This window comes from Leucoraja erinacea, chromosome 21 (genome assembly GCF_028641065.1).
Source record: "Leucoraja erinacea ecotype New England chromosome 21, Leri_hhj_1, whole genome shotgun sequence".
Lineage (NCBI taxonomy): Eukaryota > Metazoa > Chordata > Chondrichthyes > Rajiformes > Rajidae > Leucoraja > Leucoraja erinaceus.
This window is the reverse complement of record NC_073397.1, coordinates 6,211,339-6,229,059: the sequence shown is the minus strand read 5'-3', so window position 1 is coordinate 6,229,059 and position 17,721 is coordinate 6,211,339. Positions and strand designations below refer to the sequence as shown.

At 42.2% G+C, this 17,721-nt stretch overlaps 1 protein-coding gene across 1 annotated transcript in view; it reads right to left on the bottom strand.

The window, feature by feature from the left end:
* Nucleotides 1–3,446: 3,446 nt before the first annotated feature.
* slc35c2 (solute carrier family 35 member C2) overlaps nt 3,447–17,721 on the bottom strand; it is a 50,107-nt gene continuing 35,832 nt past the window's right edge. The window contains exons 7-9 of the mRNA XM_055652012.1: nt 12,351–12,526; nt 8,031–8,160; nt 3,447–6,518 (exon numbers count right to left, since the gene is read on the bottom strand). Of these exons, the coding sequence (XP_055507987.1) occupies nt 6,397–6,518; nt 8,031–8,160; nt 12,351–12,526 (428 nt within the window). The 3' untranslated portion in view covers nt 3,447–6,396. The remainder of the gene's footprint in view (nt 6,519–8,030; nt 8,161–12,350; nt 12,527–17,721) is intronic.

The window sequence follows — 17,721 nt, the reverse complement described above, 5'->3', positions numbered from 1 at the left end:
TCTAAAAAAAGGTCAAAGTTCATTGATAGAAGTTAACTCATTGCAAAACTCCACAAAGGAGACTGCTTTAATTTTTTTTTTAAATGCTGGAAATATGCATGTCAAGCAGTACATGAGAAATGAGAAATAGTTTATGTTTCAGGTCAAAAACCTTTGGTCATGCTGCCTGATGATGATTGTTTTCACATTGTTTTTTTCAGATTTTCATATCTGCAGCTTTAAAACAAATGTTTTTAACTGTTTATAATATTTGCTTTTCCCTTACATGTTCTGTTTATATCAACTCAGGCTAGAATCAAAAGAAAAATCCCTTTTCACAGTATGAACTGAAATGGCTGGATATCCATTAAATACAACTTTCAGATGGAATCAGCATTCATCTGAAATCTTTTGACCAAGTGTGCTGATGTTACTACTGATTATAGCAAAAACTTTGATCGCATATTGATAAACATCACCTCTTCAATGAACCCAGACACACCAACAATGGAATATTGATGTGCAGAATGACACCCCTTTAGTGCAATATTTTAAAGTTCTATACTTGCACATTTAGACTTGTATTGTATTGTGATATGAATGTCCTATATCTCTCATCCAAATAGTTTGCCTGAGCAAAGGGGTAAGGTCTAGAAACCCATGGAAAGCAGATGTGGAGCTCCAGCATTTCAGGTTCAGTCCTGACCTCTGATGCCGTCTGTGTGGAATCTGCATATTCACACTTTGACTATCTGGGGTTCACCATGTGCTCTAATTTCTGCTGCATCCCAAAGATGTGTATGTTGCACTGTGCACTGCTATCGTCTGCAGGCAAATTTACAGAATCTGTGGAGATCAGATAGGAATCTGGGGAGCATAAAATGAGATTGGGAAAAGGGACGGTGAAGACGAGGGGGAGGGAGTGTATGAGCCGCGCCTGCGCAGTTAGGGGCTATGGGTGAGTGGTGGAATATTGCATTGGATGCATTAGGGGAATGGGTACATCGCAATGGAATCTCAAATTTCGATTTTCTTTGTGGGGGGTGGGATGGGAGGTCCCCGTTTCTTTGTGTGGGGGGGGGGGTGGAATAGGGCAGAGGTTTCATTTACACTTTCCTTGTTGGGGGAATGGGATGGGAGGAGGGGGGGGGCAGTGGAGGTCCCCATTTCATCATCCCCCCCCCCCCCCCCCCCCCCCCCCCCCCCCCCCCCCCCCCGTGTATGGGTTTTCATTGTGGGGGGGGGTGGAATAGGGGAGGTTTAATTTACAATTAAAAAATCCAGAATGTTTCTTGTGGGGGTGTGTGTGATGGGAGAGAGGTGATCGAGGACAGTTTCCTGCCATTTCAAGCAGTGTGCAGGGCCACCAAATTCAAGTGCAGTTTCATGTCAATTTAAGCAGGGTTCAAGGCCACCAAATTCAAGGGCAGTTTCATACCACTTCAAGCAGGCTGCAAGACAACCAAATTGAAGTGCAGTTTTATACCAGTTCAAGCAGGGTGCAAGGCCACCACATTCAAATGCATTCATACCATTTCAAGCAGGGTGAAAACTGCCATAAAACCACACAAAACCCCTCATTAACACAACGCTCCTCTGCACCTGATGAGTGGCAACGAACTGAGTAAGATGGCCAAAAAAAATCACAGCGGTAAGTGGTAGCTTTATCTAAAATTAATATTCAGTGCAAACAGGACATTATCAAGTTTTCACTAACAACAGCCATTTTTTTTTGCCGTGAAGCCTTTCAAAGCCGTTACCACACCAACACTCATTTTTTACTGCAGTGCAGCCTTTCAAAGCAATTATCACAAGCAGCCATTTTTTTTTTGCAGTGCAGCCCTTCAAAGCAGTTACCACCTCCACAACCACTTTATCTTTTTGCAGTGCAGCCTTTCAAAACAGTTACTTCCACCAACAGCCATTTTTTTGCAGTGCAGCCTTTCAAAGCAGTTACCACCACCAACAACAGCCATTTTTTTTTTACAGTGCAGCCTTTCAAAGCAGTTACCACCACCAACAACAGCCTTTTTTTTGCAGTGCAGCATTTGAAAGCAACCATATTTTCATTTTCAAACCACATTAAGGGCACTCACAGTTGAGCAGACATGTTTTCAGTGTTATTCAGAGTTCAGAGAGACGTGACCCTCTCGCCTCCTCCATCTTGCAGAGATTGTGTGAGGCACACCACTTCCGGGTTTTATAGTCCCTCCCCCCAGCAGGGGCAGCAGAGAGAATGGCATTTTTTTTTTTTAAACATTAATATATCTCTGATGTTTCATCGATGGGAAAAATGCTCTGGTCCAGTCTGGCGCAGGGGGTCTCTGAGCAAGAGAGAGAGAGAGAGAGAGAGAGAGAGAGAGAGTGTGGAATAAGAGAGAAAGCAGCTGGAGAGAGAGAGGAGAAAGAGAGAGAATACTCCAGCACTCTGAAAGAGAGAGAGAGAAAAAAAAGAGAGAAAAAAAGAGAGAAAAAAAGAGAGAGTGAGTGTATATATGTATGTATATGTATATATGTATATATGTATATATGTATATATGTGTATATATATATATATGTGTGTATATATATGTGTGTGTGTGTATATATATATATATATATATATATATATATATATATATATATATATCGATATATCATATATATATATATATAGTGGCTGGCAGTGTTCCTGTCTTGCAAACTTTGTATCAAAGTGTGTTGGAAGCTCTGAGGAATGATTTGAAAAAAACATTTTAAATTTGAACATGTTTATTAATAACTCGAGAAATAAAGCATGATTTTTTTCAGATAAGGCGATTTTGGACTACACGGAAAAACTCTCTACCGAAATATGTAAACATTTTGCCGTTAGCGCGTCAGTTTTTCGAGAAGTTGTAATTATACACTATCACACACACTCACAAATAAAGAAACAAGATCAGAGTTTTAATAGTTACTATTACTCAACCCATTGCCGAAAGAGCACTCCTCAGCAACGATCATAGCTTGTGAACCTTCCCTGGCACTGGAGTTGGAAAAAATAGCATCTTCCCAATTGCAATACCAATTGACCCCCCCTCTCCTGTCACTCCCTCAGAGTGTTCCTGCACGTGTTCCTGTCTTGCAACTTTGTATCGAAGTGTTTTGGAAGCTATGAGGGATGATTTTAACAGGAAAAAACATTTTAAAATTCAAAGTTGTCTCAGATTTTTAAACATTTTCATTAATAACTCGAGAAGTAAAGCATGAAAATTTCAGATAAGGTGATTTTGGACTCCATGGGAAAAATCTCGACTGGAACATTGAAAAATCTTACCGTTACCGCGTCACTTTTCGAGAAAATGTGATCACACACAAACAAATACACACACATCCAAGATAAGACTTTTAATAGTCTTATTAAAAGTCTGATCTTGTACGTGTGTATGTGTATGTGTATATATATATATATACACAAATATATATATACACACACATACACATATATATATATATATATATATATATGTGGTTGTCTTTACATCTTCGCAAAAACACTACGCGGTAACGATAATATTTTTACATATTCCGACTGACGTTTCCCCTCGAGGTCGGGATCAACTTATCTGAACATTTTACCTTTATTTCTCGACTTATTCTCGACATTACTGATTAAAAGTCTAAAAAGTCAAAAGACTTTGAAATTAAAACGACCAGCTTCAACTGATGATGTCACAATGGCTCTGCTAGCAGTGATCAGCCTCACTGAAGATTTCATCCTATATTTGACACATTATTCGCAATTAAAGCTTTAAAAATGCCAACTTTCACAAGAGTTTTACATATTCTGATTCACATTTTTCCCCTCTAGGCAGAGATCACCTTCACAACATTTTAAGCTATATTTCTCGACTTATTACTGATTAAAGTTTAAAAAAATCAAAACGACCATCTTCAACTGATGATGTCACAATGGCTCGGCTAGCAGTGACCTCACAGGAGGGGGAGGGCAAATTGCTATTGCAACACGCAGGGAAAGTGCAATTGGGGGCTACGGGTAGGGAACGGTTGCGTTGGGGGGGCAGACCCAACGGGTCTGCACTTAGTCTAGTATTTAACTAAAACTCTCATCTTGTTATCTGCAGGTTTGCAATGTTTCTCTATTTGCACATAAACAGTACAGGATAGCTCTACGATTTTTGGCCCACCTTACTCACCATTGTCCTGTGCTGTAAATGAAAAAAAGTTTTGTTCAGATTAATGGTATATTTTAAAAGTTATTAAGGTTTAAAAAAATAAAACAGCGCCCCCACCCGCGCATATGCAGTTGGGGGAGAGTTCCTGTGCGCATCTTTACGGGCGTCGAAAAGGGCACCCAATGGGTCCACAGCCGCGCCTGCGCAGTTGGGGCCTTTCCAAAATTCAGAGCGGCATCATTTTTTCACCACGGCGAAAGATGACTTCCATTTTAAATTCTGCCGCCCGGACCCGCTGGGATCCGCCGCCTTGGCGCTGAGGCTGGGGCTGTGACTACGGGCGGATGCGGCAGCCGGCTCCGGGGGCGGGGAGATGAGAGGCCACACCGACGATCCGGGACCTGGGCACCGAGGCCGGCTCCACCGCCTTGGCGCTGGGGCTCGGTCTGCATCTGTGGGCACCGACGATCCGGGGCCTAGACACTGAGGCTGGCTCAGAGGCCTACGGCTGCTGCTGATCCGGGCCCGCGCAGCGGGCTGATGCTGCGCCGAGGACCCAAGGCCTGGTCGCTGAGCCTGGCTCTGAGGCCGACGACTGCAACCTCAAGATCCTGGGAAGGTGAGGACATAGACATAGAACATAGGTGCAGGAGTAGGCCATTCGGCCCTTCGAGCCTGCACCGCCATTCAATATGATCATGGCTGATCATCCAACGCAGTATCCCGTACCTACCTTCTCGCCATACCCCCTGATCCCTTTAGCCACAAGGGCCACATCTCACTCCCTATTAAATATAGCCAATGAACTGGCCTCAACTACCTTCTGTGGCAGAGAGTTCCAGAGATTCACCACTCTCTGTGTGAAAGGGAGTGCGGATTGAGGGAGATGAGGGAGTAGGGAGTGGGGAAAGTGGGAGAGAGAGTGGGAATTGAGGGAGAGGAGGGCAATGGGGGAGGTGAGGAGTGGGGGGGGAGGAGAGGTATGGAGGGAGTGACAGAGTTTGGGAAAGGAGACGGAGGGAGGGATTGGGGGAGGGGAGGAGGAGAGGGGAAAGAAGAGGGAGGATGAAGAGGAGGGGGAGGGAGTGCTGGGGAATGAGGGGAATAAGCCGCGCCTGCCCTGTTGCTGGCTATGGGTGAGTGGTGGAATATTGTGTTGGGGGAACGGGTTGCGTTGGGGGAAGGTGTATGTGGTGGAATATTGCGTTGGGGAACGGGTTGTATTGGGGGACCAGGCCTCCCATGTGACAGGGACTCAACTGGTCCCACTTCATCAAGTTGTTAATTAAAATCACCCACATTAGAATGTAAAATAATTCACAGCTATTTCAATATAAAGTCAGAGAACTTACAGCTACAAGAAAAAGACACAGGAGGAGGTCATAGAAAGACTGAAGTGCCAAGGTATAGCGAGAAGAAAAAAGTGAGAAATGTGTAGAGGAAGGGTTAGTGTTTAAAATTCCAGCATTTAAGGCAAATTTCTTAACTGAAAAGAGACAATGTTAACTCAAGTGGTGAACTGACGAGTTTGTATCATTTTCCCCATGAAAAATGGTGCAAATTACTCCTGAGAAATTACAGCGATAAACTCAAATTAAGAGTTAATCCAGATAAAGATAATTCAGGTGATATATCAAATCAAATTTGAGTGCCACTGAGACAACTATTACCTCCCCACATGATATCAAGGTTCATACCTCATTTTTCTGTCTGCATAAATCAGTCCTTTTTCTTGACAACAGGTAATACATAAATACTTCAATTTAAGGCAACCTCGTCACCAAGCTTATTCAATAAATTAGTAGAATCTGATTATAAGAAAAAGATAAATTGCTGTTTCAGCACTGTACAATACATCTTCCACCACAAGTTGCTATGACCACCATCCACAGTTCTTAATCAACAGTAATTTCACCCAGAGTTGTATAGCTGAAAATATTCTCTCCAAGGACCCAAATTTGATGATCCAAATCTTAACTGAAGAATAGACATTTCCCCACCATTCAAATGGATGCAAAAATGTGCAAAGTAACAGCATTAAAATGGATTTGATATTTTCACTGTAACCTCAATCCCTGCTCTTGGTCAGAGGGATGTCCATTCTCAGTGCAATAGACACCTCTCTAATTAGTTCCAATCATTGCAAGGAAAACATCGACAGTGTTTAAAGCTAATACAGACATATCTTAGCACAGCACATGTACAACATGGGAGGCAAAAACTTGGAATGGTTGACAACATAGACGCAAGATATCAAATATTAATGGACAACTTCATCTTCTTCACTCTCATTTGCCTGTCCATTTCTTAGAAGTAACTCTGTTGCAACTTCACTCAAAGCCACATCATGGATTTTCTCCATCCTTGTGTCTTTGGATGAATCTGTGAAAGATAGAAGGATATATACAGGTCACACTATGCATGAACAATGAAACTGGGACACAACTCTGAAGATGACTATTCTACTGATTGGCCTTTGCCTTGACATTATTTGTAAATTACAGAACTGTTCTATCAATCATGCAGTACAACTGGAATTATGTTAAATGCAAATTTTGAATAGTTGAATTTAAAAAAAATGTATTGGTGCAAACAAGCTTCATTTTAAAAGAAAAAAAGTCTTGTACCTTGGCGCTACTCTGTCACAGCTGTCTTACAACTCCAGCTATCCAGGTTCAATCCTTACCTCTGGTACTCTGTATGTGCAGATTGCATTTTCTCTATATAACTGCATGGGTTCTTCCTGGTGTTCTGGTATCCTCTCACATCTTGTGGACATGCAGCTTAGTAGGTCAAATAGGCACCTTCAACATCATTAGCGTGAAGGTTGTGAATCTGTGGAATTTATTGCCACGGAAGGCTGTGGAGGTCTTTACTGGGTATTTTTAAGGCAGCGATTGGCGGATTCTTAATTAGTAAGGGTGTCAAGAATTATGGGTAGCTGGATGGACAAAGGTTCAAGATGAAAAGGAGACAAATGATTGTAAAATAAGGAGAGAAGCATGACATGTGAAGCCAGAGGGAGTGATATAGGAGGATGGGGGGGGGGGGGGGGGGGGGGGGGGGGGGGGGGGGGGGGGGGCCTGGCAATGGAGGAAGCCCAGGACAGAATAGTCACCATGAGTTAAAATGATTAGTAACTAGGATCCAGCAGGCCTCGGCGGACAGTGTGTAAAGGTTCAGTGAAACAGTCACCTAGTCTATGCTTGGCCTCGCCAATGTAAAGGAGGTCACATCAGGAGCACTGAATGCAGTAGACGAGTTTGGAGGTGCATGTGAACCTGTCACACCTGGAAGAGCTGCTGGAGTTACTGCATGGATGAGACGCGTGTAGGGACTGGTATTACATCACCTGCGGTAGCAAGGGAAAGTACCCGAGGGGAGGGCTGTTTGGGTGGGAAGAGGTGTGTGAACCAATGAGTTGTGGAGAGAGTGGTCTCTGCAGAGAGCGGAATGGGTGGGGATAGGAGGATGAGACCGGTGGTGGATCTTGGCTGTACCAAAGCCAATTAATACACACACCTTCTAACTCGGGTAAAATTTACATCTTGGCCTCAAGGTCAAGACAAGTTTTATATTAATGTTTGTGGAACATAAAAACCTGGCTCCTGAATCATGGGAGAAATACAGGACACGAGGAAGTGTGAAACCTAACTTTGCTAAAAGGTAACCACTTGGTGGTGGTCGGAGGGGCCGTAGGCGCAGATTAGCAGCCACGCTTCCGTCAGTCTGTGGCTACAGAAGTAGCTCACCACCACCGAGTGTGACTGAGGAGTGAATGAATAATGCGATGCAAAGCGCCTTGAGTATCTAGAAAGGCGCTATATAAATCCCATCCATTATTCACACTACTGTAGCAAAACCTGTTTTTAATTCAAGAAGAAGTGGCTGTACCTTCTGAATAAGTTACTTTAAGTGCAACATGTAATGATATTCCAGACAGGCACATTACAAATCCCAACCAGTTTAAAAGAGTCAGCTGGTCACCCATCAGATGGCTCGCAAGGATCAGGACACAGACTTCCTGTAAGAGAAGCATAGAATTCTTTGGATCTAGTATCACAAATTGTTCTTTATAAACCCCCACAAAGCACATGCCACCCCCACTCTATCATTGAACATAGCAAATACAAATGGGCTACTCTGCTCTTCTAGACTGCTCCACCATCCATCAACATCATCACTGAACACCCAATACCACATTCTCCCCATGTCCCTCAAGCCCCAAGTATTTAAAAGAATTCCACAGGCTCACTCTAACAGTAGAAATGTTTCCCTCAATAACTTGCCCCCATATTCTTTCACCAGGAACCTTGGTCCATCAGTCATTAGGACTGTCCCTGCACTGTCCTGTCTGACTAGACGTTTGAAGTGATCTCCTCTCATTCTTTTAAACTCTAGCAAATACAACTCTGACCAAATATCTCTTTGTAGGATTCCAAGAATTAGCTTTATGAACCTCTGCTGAACTCCTTCGATAGCAAGAACATCCTTTCTCAGACAAGACAATGGAGTTAGGGAGTCTAAAACTAAAGGATACAGGGTTTAAAGTGAGAGGAGAGAAATTTAAAGGCAATCTGAGGGGAAGGTTTTACACACACATGTGCACAGTGGTGTTATATTGAACAAGAGGAGGTGGGGAGGCAGATCCAATTACAATGTTTAAAAGACATTTGCACAGGTATTGTTTAGGAAAGGAGAGGAATGGAGTCCAATGCAGAAACATGATCAGGTAGGAAGGCATCACAGTCAGTATGGATGAGTTGTAACCAAAGGCCCCGTTTCCGTGCTGTTCAACTTTACGATTAATTCCCTCTGAGGGGACACAGTCTTGACTGCCTTACAGGCCAAAATAGTTAAGGTGCAAGAACTGGGGTAATCCACTGGTTACATTTTCCCAACTTGAAAAATAAACATTTATTCCAATTTTGTCTGTGTGATAATTACTCTTCAATCCATGCCAACACATCCACCCTAATAAAAGGAGCTTTCCTCTTAAACATCAGACTTTTATGTGGCATTTTATCAAATGCCTTCTGAAAATCCAAATACACTCCATCTCCATGTCCGCCTTTATGAATCCTGCTCATTGCTTCATCGAACTTAATAGCAAATATGTCAAACATTATTTATCTTCCTCGATTGATTTTCTTCCTTGATCATAGTCTTAACATCTTACCCAATAAGCACATATTCCTATGTAGTTAAATGTATTTTGTCTTCCTCTCAAACTGGAAAGTCCAGAGGCCAAGGACTGATTTTTATTTCATCTGATTTGATCTGAACCCAGAACATAGTTAACGTCGACTAACGTCTATTTCCTTCGCTCCATAGATGCTGCCTCATCCGCTGAGTTTCTCCAAATCATTTATATAAATGACCACCTTAGGCAGTCCCTTGAAATGGAGGATGGCTCCAGTTCACTGGGTTCCCAGGTGGCAAAAGAGTGATTGTGGGGATTGCAGACCCTTCCATTCATGGGCCAGGAGTCATTGATGGAGTGGGGTGGGCAAGTGGCGAGATTTTAGTTTAATGTATTGTCACGTGTACAGAGGTACAGCGAAAACCTTTTGTTGTGTGCTAACCAGTCAACACAAAAATAATGCATGATTACAATTGAGTCATTCACAGTGCACAGATAGATACATAAGGGAATAATGTTTAATGCAAGTTAAATTACATAATCTCTTCTGTCACTTGCACCGAACCTCTCTATACCCCAATAATAATTCCAGGTTCTCAAAGCCATCTACGTGGTTCTTCTCCATTGTGCCAAAATCTCAGATTCCATAATGTGGTAGGGAAGCCTTGACGATGTCCGTGAATATTTTGTGTAAGAAGAAACTACAGATGCTGGTTTCGTGTCGAGACCCTTCTTCAGACTGATGAAGGGTCTCGACCCGAAAACATCACCCATTCCTTCTCTCCAGAGATGCTGCCTATCCCGCTGAGTTACTCTAACTTTTTGTGTCTATCTTACGTGATTATTTTCCTCCATCCTTCATGAAATCTCATGTCATGACAGAGCTCACAATGGATATTTTTGAACATCATTTTCCACAAGATCTAGACTAAGAATTATATATTGTTTGGCTATTGGTAGTGTTTTGTGAAAGAAAGATAACCCAGATGTGGAAAAAGTATTCAAAATATCCTGAGGACTAAAATAAATAATTTTGACTAACTAAGAAAATAGTCACCATTTACGCAATATTTTCGGCACCATCATAGTCGCAGCAGGTCTTCGACTTTCAACATGTTGAAAATCCAGCAGCGACCAGAAAATGGTACAACTCTTTGGGCGACTACTCACGACCATACAGGCGTCACCCCGCAACGGGTAAGGCTATATCCTAGTAATGGTTTCATATTTTTGGGTGGGGAGCAGATAACAAAGAGGACTGACAAGTAGTTTAATTAACATGGAATATCTAGACTTCAGCAAGGCTTTTAACAAGTTGCTAATTGGCAGATTTACATATATAAAACCCCATGCATGCAATCCAAGGCTAAATTGTTAGAGATCAAAATTAAAAATTCAACAATTAGAAGCAAATTACAATGGTCTATGCATGTACAGGAAAATGGAAAATTATTTGAAGTGGGGTTATGCTGGGCTCAGTCTCAGATATTTGGCTTTATTCAGTAAATGCAGAAATCTATTGAAGGTTAGTGATTTGGTGGCATCCTCCATTTCTCTTTCAAATGCTGAGTAATCCACAATGCATTCTTAAAAGGAAGGGCCAGCAGAAATAGCTGCAGAATTGCTGCTCAGTGTATTTTTTTCCGGAAGTGGCGGCGCTGGGAACGGCTGCGGCTCGCCTGCAGTCCGTTTGTCTTTTACTTTTTTGTGTTGTTTTTTTCGTTTTGTGTAGTTATGTTTTTCGTTTTTAGGCTGTGTTTATGTGGGGAGGGGGGGGGGGGGGCAAAACGGGGGCTGCTGTCACTCCCTTCGGGGGAATACGACCTTTTTGTCGTATCCCCCTTCTTTGCCTCCGTCTACGCTGAGGCCTAGCGGAGCCGGCGACCTCGGGACTCTGGAGGCAGCTGACAGGACTCGTCCTGAGCTCGCTCCCGGCCCAGCCCGGGATGGAACGGTGCTCCCGTGAGAGCGGCATGGTGAGGGGCTGGAGTGGCCCAGCTGGAGTGGCCCAGCCCGAGGGAGGAACGGCACTCCCGTCGGAGTGGCCCAGCCCGAGGGAGGAACGGCACTCCCGTCGGAGTGGCCCAGCCCGAGGGAAACGGCACTCCCGCTGGAGTGGCCCAGCCCGAGGGTGGAACGGTACTCCTGTCGGAGTGGCCCAGCCCGAGGGAGGAACGGCACTCCCGCTGGAGTGGCCCAGCCCGAGGGTGGAACGGTACTCACGTGAGGGCGATCCGGTCCGGGGGCTGGGACGGTGCTCCGGTGGCTGGGATGACGTTCTGGCGGCGGTGTCCAGAGTCCTGGGTTCAGCCGCAGGCCGGCGGCTGCGTGTGCTGGACTGGAGGTGCGGCGGCTTCGACCACCCCGGGCCGCAGTGTTTGAACCGGCCCGTTCACGGGGTTCGGTGAGCTGCGGGACTGTTTGTACCATCGCCCGGGGGGGAATCGCCTCAGCGCAGAGGGAGAAGAGGGAAGAGCCTGCAGCCCTAAGATTTTTGCCTCCACCACAGTGAGGAGGTGTTTGGAGGACTCACTGTGGTGGATGTTAATGACTGCAGGCACAAAATTTCATTCCGACCGTAAGGTCTGAATGACAATAAAGGAAATTCAATAAAGGAAATTCATTTAACGTTGAAATATTGCACTACAATATGCAAGTCAGAAACACACTGGAATGCCAAGTCTGTCGCATCTGATCTCTTGCTTTGCTGCACGAGCTCACCATACAATGCAATGGCAGCTCCAGACCATGGGGTGGAGTGGCAACCACATGAAGGTAGTCACCAACCATCATTAAAACATTCAGAAGCTTTTTTTGTAATTAAAAGTGAAATAAGGTATCAAAGGAATTTTTTTTGTTAATTTTTGAAAATGTAATCTTGTAATATCCAGAACATTCAAAAACGCAGAAAATATATCAGTGAGCGGTCAAAGCAGCTATGGGGTTAGCATGGGTGAGAGAGTGGTCTTGCTTTCTTATTTTAGATACCGCCTGTTCCTTATGTCTGAACAAATACTGCAATGAAATTACAAAAGTGTTGCGTAAAAAGGTACAGAACTCAAGTGGCTCACCTTAAAAATACCCGCAATGGATAGGGTCAGGCTGGATGTTTTGGCAACCAAAAGGAATTCAGAGAAGCAGAGTCCAAATGCTAGAAATCCTCCTCCAGCCAATACAAACACCATATTTAATAAAGCTGAGGTCTCGTGGTAGCGAAATAACTTCTCTGAAGCAGACAGGCTGAGTCCTTGTGAAAAAAAAACTTGCTGTTATATCACTGCCAAAGTTATTAAAGATTTATTTCCAATTTAACATATTTAGAATCATACCGTCTTGCTAACATAATGTAGTACAAAAAACTAGCAGGCTACATGATTTGACGTTCATTATTGTGCTTTTGCTTCACCCAAACCCCATCTCACTCCTCTTCATCTCACGCTTTTAGCATTCACTTCTATTTCTTTTTCTCTAATATGTTAACATCCCTTTGTTTAAACATATCTGTACAATTGCTTCAACTACCAATCCTTGCAACAAATTACCCATTTGAATTTCCCACTGAGCATAGAATTTCCAGAATGTTTCCAAGCTTTATCCTCCATCTGTAAAACCACCTCTGCAGTAAACAGAAGGCAGAGGGACTATAAAGAGAAGATAGACACAAAATGCTGGAGTAACTCAGTGGGGCAGGCAACATCTCTGGAGAAAAGAAATGGGTCACGTTCCTTTTCTCCTGCGATGCTGCCTGTCCCGCTGAGTTACTCCGGCATTTTGTGTCTATCTTTGATTTAAAACAGCATCTGCAGTTCTTTCCGACACGGGACTATAAAGAACCTGGTTTTAAGTGTTACTTATAACAATGTTAGTCCAAGTCTTGTTTTTAATAATCTTTGACACCTATAACAGTGCTTCTATAGTGACCAGAATTGCACACAAAATCTAACACCAGTTCTTCAAAACTTAGCTCACGATTTGCTCATCTCAAGTAGACTACATGTCAAAAATCAGTTTTAAGGCAGAATTAATGCTGATGTTTCAGCAAAGTACTGAGCTAGTGCCGTACTGCTGAACCCACAATCCATCAAAGCAAAAGCTGCCCAAATTTATAAATTGCTTTCAAATGTAGAATAAAACTGATACACCAGCGCACTTGGGATTTTGGTAATGCTGCACCAGCAGATTTCCTGGACTATTTGACTATTAAGAATAAGGGGTAGGCCGTTTAGGACTGAGATGAGGAAAACGTTTTTCACCCAGAGAGTTGTGAATCTGTAGAATTTTCTGCCACAGAAGGCAATGGAGGGCAATTCACTGGATGTTTTCAAGAGGTAGTTAGATTTAGCTCTTAGTGCTAAAGGAATCAAGGAATATGGGAAAAAGCAGGAACAGGGAACTGATTTTAGATGATCAGCCATGATCATATTGATTGGCGGTACTGGCTCGAAGGGCCGACTTCTGCACCTATTTTTCTGTGTTACTCCCATTAATGCCTACCGTGTTTATTTATGTTTTACGGGATTAAAATGCAGGTTTGTATTGGTTGTCATAGAGGGATTTGCTCGGACTACAAGCAGATGAAGAAAACTCAATCTGCGCTTCCGTTCCCGTTTTTTTTTTTTTTTTAAGTTGCTGGTCAATTGCATCGCTGGATTGAAGTTAAACGCGACTTCTAACTCCTTCAACATCACGGATCACAAGTGCAAGACAAAACAAAGGGTATGTCATTTATTTAACATCTTATCTTGCTTTTTGGTGTGGTTTCATTTTAATCTGATGATCCGAAATATGTTATTTAGACCCCGATATCGACCGCGTCTTGCCTGCCAATCGGGGCTTAAATCATGGCGGTGGCCACATTCCCAACTTTCACAATCCAGAAACATCCACTCTCAAGATAATCAAATTTTTTTTTTTGCACAATCATGTCGTAAGAACATCTAAATCATCTACATTTTGTGTTATTGTCTATCCATGAACAATATTTTCATACTAAATATCTGACTAAAAACTGCCACAGTCATATGTTTAGTATGAAAATATTGATAGACAATAACATAAAATGTAGATATTGACATGATTGTGCAAAAAATAATGATTTTGATTATCTCGAGAGTGGATGTTTCTGGATTTTGGATTTTACAAACATGTCTGTGTAAAACGACATTTGCCTGCTGCAGTTTATAAACCAACAGAGTAAAATCTATGGGAATTATACATTCAATTCCTTCCATTTGGCATAGAAATCCATGACAAAGTGAGATTTACAAATCATGTGATATTGTGAATTATTGTGTGAATGGGATCAGTTTGTTATTTGGATGCTTTGGCAATTTAAAACATTATTTTTAGCTTTTTCTTAAGAATGGGATAGATGTTTAGATCTAGTAATTGAATTTAGATTAATTTAATTGATTTGATGACACTGATTATGATTTTTTTGTGGGTATTAACTATTTGTTTTAAAGTTACAATAATATTAAAGTTCTGATCTTGAGAATATCACATTTTTGAATTTTCAAAGCAGTCTGGGGGTTTAAATACTATTTCTGTCACAATGGTTAATTTTGTAATTAGCTACTTAATTAGGTGATTAACTAATTATATACTTTAATTTCAGGTCATCCAAGTAAGATGTATCATATTTGTTTCAGAATGGTTCAATCTACAATAACTGAAGATGTCATTCAGTTCTCTTAATTTTTAAGAAGGTTATGGGCTTTTATGTCAATTGACAGTCCTCAGCTTTTGTGGTAAGTTAATGGAAAAGCAATAGGGAACAAGATGCTAATTTCCGGGTATGAAAATGACCATAACTTTTTTTAATACTGAAGATATGAATGTGAATTAGGTATCAAATGAAAGTTTCCTTTATGCTTTATATGATGGGGTAAATTACGGGCTTGATTTTTAAAATCTCAACATTTTGTAACATTCCTAATATTAGATCAGATAACAAACAGTTTATCTAAGTTGCGGGTTTTACGGACAGTCTTAAAGAAAACGGTGGACAGGTTTAGGGAATTCTATAGCTTAGGACCTTATCATTCAAGGTCAAGATTAATGGACATTAAAATCAGCAACCTGCAGGAGGCCAAATAGGTGGAACTCTTATCTTGGGCATGGGGTTGGGGGACATTAGAAGACATGATTAGAATATATTTGAATACAATCCTGGTCAGCAAATCATCGCAAAGTAGAAGTAGGACTTTGAGCAAGTTACTCCACAGGCAATGAAGAAGGCAGGCATGGAATCTGGAGGTAAAAGGGTTTTCCCATTTGAGCAGTACTAGAGTTAAGCAGTATTGCATTTGAACTTGGTGATGTTGGCACCCCAATGAACTGGTCGGAATCTGATATGGCAATGAAGTTATGCAGTGTCTTTGCACTGTTGAGTTAAATGGCAGGGAGCAACATGGAAAATGTGATTAGATAATTGATTTTGTAATGGGCCTTATATTTAGTTCACAATTAAATTTAAATTTGATCTAGTCTGTCTCAATGCCTGACAACTAGACTGGAGAAGGGAATAAAAGAGGTGGTAGCTAGATATCAAAGATAGACATGGTAGTTGATTAATATTGCTAAAGGGCAATAAAATTAAATATTTGGCACCTGGAACTTTGGTCCCTGTTCTCACACTCCAAAAAGCCCACCACAGTTGATCCCCTGGCCATGAATGGAGAGAACACATCTCTCATTCTCATCTTGGACACATGCTCAGTGCTTCGGTGGCCAGTCTTTGAATTTCTACACTGTTCCAATGAAGTGAATGCAAGCTGCAAGAGAAGCATTTTTTTTCCATCCGGGTTAAATCTGATACACGGTCAACCCCCTTAATGTTACCTTGTTTTATAACACTTCACCTGATCTGTTGGATATTCCAGTAGGAAAGAACTGCTGATGCTGGTTTAAATCGAAGGTAGACACAAAATGCTGGAGTAACTCAACCTGAAACGTCACCCATTCCTTCTCTCCAGAGATGATGCCTGTCCCGCTGAGTTATTCCAGCATTTTGTGTCTACATGTTGAATATTCCCATCATTCTCTTTTGTTATAGATTTGCAGCAATTGCTGCAATTCTTTCCATGTCAACCTTAATCCTGAAGCATTTATCAATCCATGCAGTATGTTCACTCTCTCTTCCCCCTGCCTTCCCCTCCCCATTGTCCTCACTCCCCTTTCAGACAACCTCGATCTCCATTCTATCACAGACTTTTCCTTTATTCCTATTTCGATTTGAAATACACTTTAAAAGGGCTATCGACCAGAAACATCTATTCAGTTTCTCTCCTAACCCAAGCTTTTATTTCAGAGCTCCAAAAAAAACAGCCACATATTTTTTTTGGGGGGGGGGGGGGGGGGGGGGGGAAATAACATGTGTGAATGGCATGTTGGCCTTCATAACAAGAGTTAAGATTAGGAGCAAAGAGGTCCTGGAGTATTGTATGCACTTTATCTCCAAATTTGAGGAAGGACATTCTTGCCATTGAGGGAGTGCAGCACTGGTTCGCGAGGTTAATTCCTGGGATGGCGGAACTGTCATACGTTGATAGAATAGAGCTACTGGGCTAGTATACACTGGAATTTAGTGTGAAACGGGATCTTATTGAAACATAAGATAATTAAGGGATTGAACACGCTAGCGGCAGGAAACATGTTCCAATGTTGGCAGAGTCCAGAACCAGGGATCACTGTTTAAGAATAAGGGGTAGGCCATTTAGAATAGAGATAAGGAAAAAACTGTTTCACCCAGAGAGTTGTGATTCTGTAGAATTCTCTGTATCAGAAGGCAGTGGTGGCCAATTCACTGGATGCTTTCAAGAGACAATTAGATACTCTTAAAGATAGCGGAGTCAAGGGATATGGGGAGAAGGCAGGAACGGGGTACTGATTGCAGATGATCAGCCATGATCACAGTGAATGGCGGTGGTGGCTCGAAGGGCCGAATGGCCTAATCCTGCACCTATTGTATATTGTCTATTGTTTAAGGGGACTGAGAGGGAAGTTGGAAATGGAGCACTAATTTGCAGTGGGGAAAAATGTCAAATGTTGGCCTTTTGAAGCGTATTATTGGTGGTATATTTGAAAAAAAAAATGAAATTACCTGGAGACAGAAAATTAGCAGCATTAATGAACACAAGAGATATGAAGGAAAACCAAAATGTAGAAACACAGAATTGCAGATGCTGGTAGATAGACACAAAGAACAGGAGTGACTCAATAGGTCAGGCAGCATCTCTGGAGAAAAAGGATGAGTGACATTACGGGTACGGACCCTTCTTCAGACTCAAACACTTTGTGTCTATCTTAGGAAGGGAAACCAGTTGGTCAACATTTCAGTGCGAGTAGAGGAGAATGAGCAAATGATGGATGAGATAGAAACATAGAAAATAGGTGCAGGGGGAGGCTATTTGGCCCTTCGAGCCAGCACCACCATTCATT